At 38.9% G+C, this 2,312-nt stretch overlaps 1 protein-coding gene across 4 annotated transcripts in view; it reads left to right on the top strand.

The window, feature by feature from the left end:
* Positions 1 to 1,923, top strand: part of Alg1 (ALG1, chitobiosyldiphosphodolichol beta-mannosyltransferase) — a 9,918-nt gene extending 7,995 nt beyond the window's left edge. For all 4 annotated transcript variants that reach the window (XM_043021846.2, XM_043021847.2, XM_043021848.2 and 1 more), the window contains one exon: positions 1 to 1,923. This exon is cut by the window's left edge and continues 631 nt beyond it. In XM_043021846.2, coding sequence (XP_042877780.1) covers positions 1 to 743 — 743 coding nt within the window. In that variant the 3' untranslated portion in view covers positions 744 to 1,923.
* The last annotated feature ends 389 nt before the right edge of the window (positions 1,924 to 2,312 follow it).

Raw genomic sequence — 2,312 nt, 5'->3', positions numbered from 1 at the left:
CAATATCACTCGAAGAGAAGCACAATCTCTTTATGAAACTCTCTACTACATATTCATGCTTTTCTGGTTCCTCTCCTGACAAGACAGTCTTTACCGAAAGGTATGCGGATGGCCGTGTCATAGAGTGTGAGGACAGGCCTGCTCTTCTGGTGTCCTCCACAAGCTGGACAGAAGATGAAGACTTCTCTATCCTGTTCCACGCCCTGGAGGACTATGAGGGTGTACGGCACGAATTCCCAGACCACTATCCTCCCCTGATTGTGGTGGTGACAGGTAAGGGGCCCATGAAGGAGTACTACACATCCCTGGTGGCTGAACGCATGTGGATGCACGTAGCAGTCATCACCCCCTGGATGACTGCTGAGGACTATCCAACCTTGCTGGCTGCCTCAGATTTGGGTGTGTGCTTACACTACTCCTCCTCCGGCTTGGACCTTCCCATGAAGGTGGTGGACATGTTTGGCAGTCGCCTCCCTGTGGCAGCCATCGAATACCCTGCCCTCCCAGAGCTGGTCAAACACAATGAAAACGGACTCATCTTCAAGAACAAAGAGGAGCTGGCCAACCTCCTGCAGGACTGGTTCCGAGGATTCCCACGTGAGACGGCTATTAAGGAGACGTACTATGACTTCTACAAAAACCTGGACGAGTTCCGCAAGCTCAGATGGCACCCCTGCTGGACATGCAATGCCTTGCCCCTTTTTTTGGACGGTGTGTCGGGACAGAAGAGACTCACAAATTGAGACTCACAAGCTAAGGACTGCGAGGTGGACCTTGCTTCATTCAGTTCATACCATTATTCAGGTGATCTTTGATAAGGCTTATAGATATCCAGATAGCTAGATTAGTTCATATTTGTTTAGTAGTTGTTATTTTGTTGTTGTTGTTGTTGGCAAATCTTTGTTATGTTTTGCTAGATGAAGTATTTTTGAACCTTTGGAGGACTTTGCCCTATGTTTGTAATATATTTGGCATATCACTTTTATAAGTCATATACAAGTATTTTTGGATATCTATATATTCTTAAAATATATATTTTTTTGTTTGTTTGTCAGTATTGTTTTTTGGAATACACAACAGCTCATCCTCTGTGACTTAAGTGTTTGACAAGAAAAATGTGGTTATTAGTGAACCATATATATGAATGTACAAACTAAATGCTATTATTCAAGCCAGTACATTGGCATGCATTTTGAGAAGAAGAAAAGAAAAGAAAATCTCACAATTTTTTCTACTGTGTGTGTGTGTATTATCCAGATACCTTTGATCACGTGCCATCAATTTTTCCGACCTCCCCAAAGCCGAATATAATGCGTCCTGAGAACTTGATATCAGGAGGAGGAAACGTTAGCTTGGGAATGGCCTCAGCTTTAGGAAGGATGATACTGAAGTGACAAGTCTTTTTTTTTTCTCTTTTTTTTTTTTATCAGTGAATTATTATTGTTTATCTATTTTCTTTAATGTTTATAGAAGGTGTGATGTTTGGAATTCTACATAATGTACTTCTCAAGGATATGAAGTGGTCCTTGTAGATTGGATGAGCGCTTTCATTTCAGAATTAATTGGGACAAAATTAGAAAAGAAAATCAATTGTACCTTCCTTTTGGGGAATTATTCATTCTCATTCAAGCCCTTTTTACATATACCTTCATTTCAGCTATAAAAAAAGGAGTGAACTTGGTTAAAAGAGGAAGTGTGGAGTCTAGGAAAAAAATATTTTCAGTGTTTATATGAATATTTATAAAAATTTTGGAGGATTTTCTATATATATGTTCAGTATTTTTTTGTCACCTCTAAAAATTTCAGAAGGAAAGGTTGGCAGTGAAATTCAGTACAAGAAATCAAAATTAAATTAAAAGGTATGAATGAAAAAAAAAGATGTAGATACTGTGAAAATAAATGAAATAAGCACGTCTTTTCTCACAATTGGTTTCGATATGCCTTTCAGTGAATCATGCACAGAAAAACATGCGCATGCAAATCTAAACTCACTTAAAAGCACACACCAGTATATTCCTTGTCATCTTTTGTCACATAATGTTACCATACCAGATCTTTTAACACTATTACAGGGCTTAACCCACTGCAGATTGGGATAGATTTGCTTGCCCAGTTTCAGAGTGAGGCAGCTTCATGCAACATGCCTTGACTTTTCCTGCTCTCTTTCAGTTATTGTAAAACTAGAGCCATGTTTATGTATGTCTTTTTTTGTGTTTAATTGTATTGAGAGACATATGTGTCGTATCACAGGCTCTATCAATGCTGCAATTGACTAAAATTGTAGTATAGGATCCATATCAGCTCATTATTTT

This window comes from Penaeus japonicus, unplaced genomic scaffold, assembly GCF_977035675.1.
Source record: "Penaeus japonicus unplaced genomic scaffold, GWHDUDI00000001_assembly GWHDUDI00000016, whole genome shotgun sequence".
In the NCBI taxonomy this organism is placed as follows: domain Eukaryota; kingdom Metazoa; phylum Arthropoda; class Malacostraca; order Decapoda; family Penaeidae; genus Penaeus; species Penaeus japonicus.
Note: the sequence above shows the minus strand (reverse complement) of the source record. Positions and strands in the feature narration are given on the sequence as shown.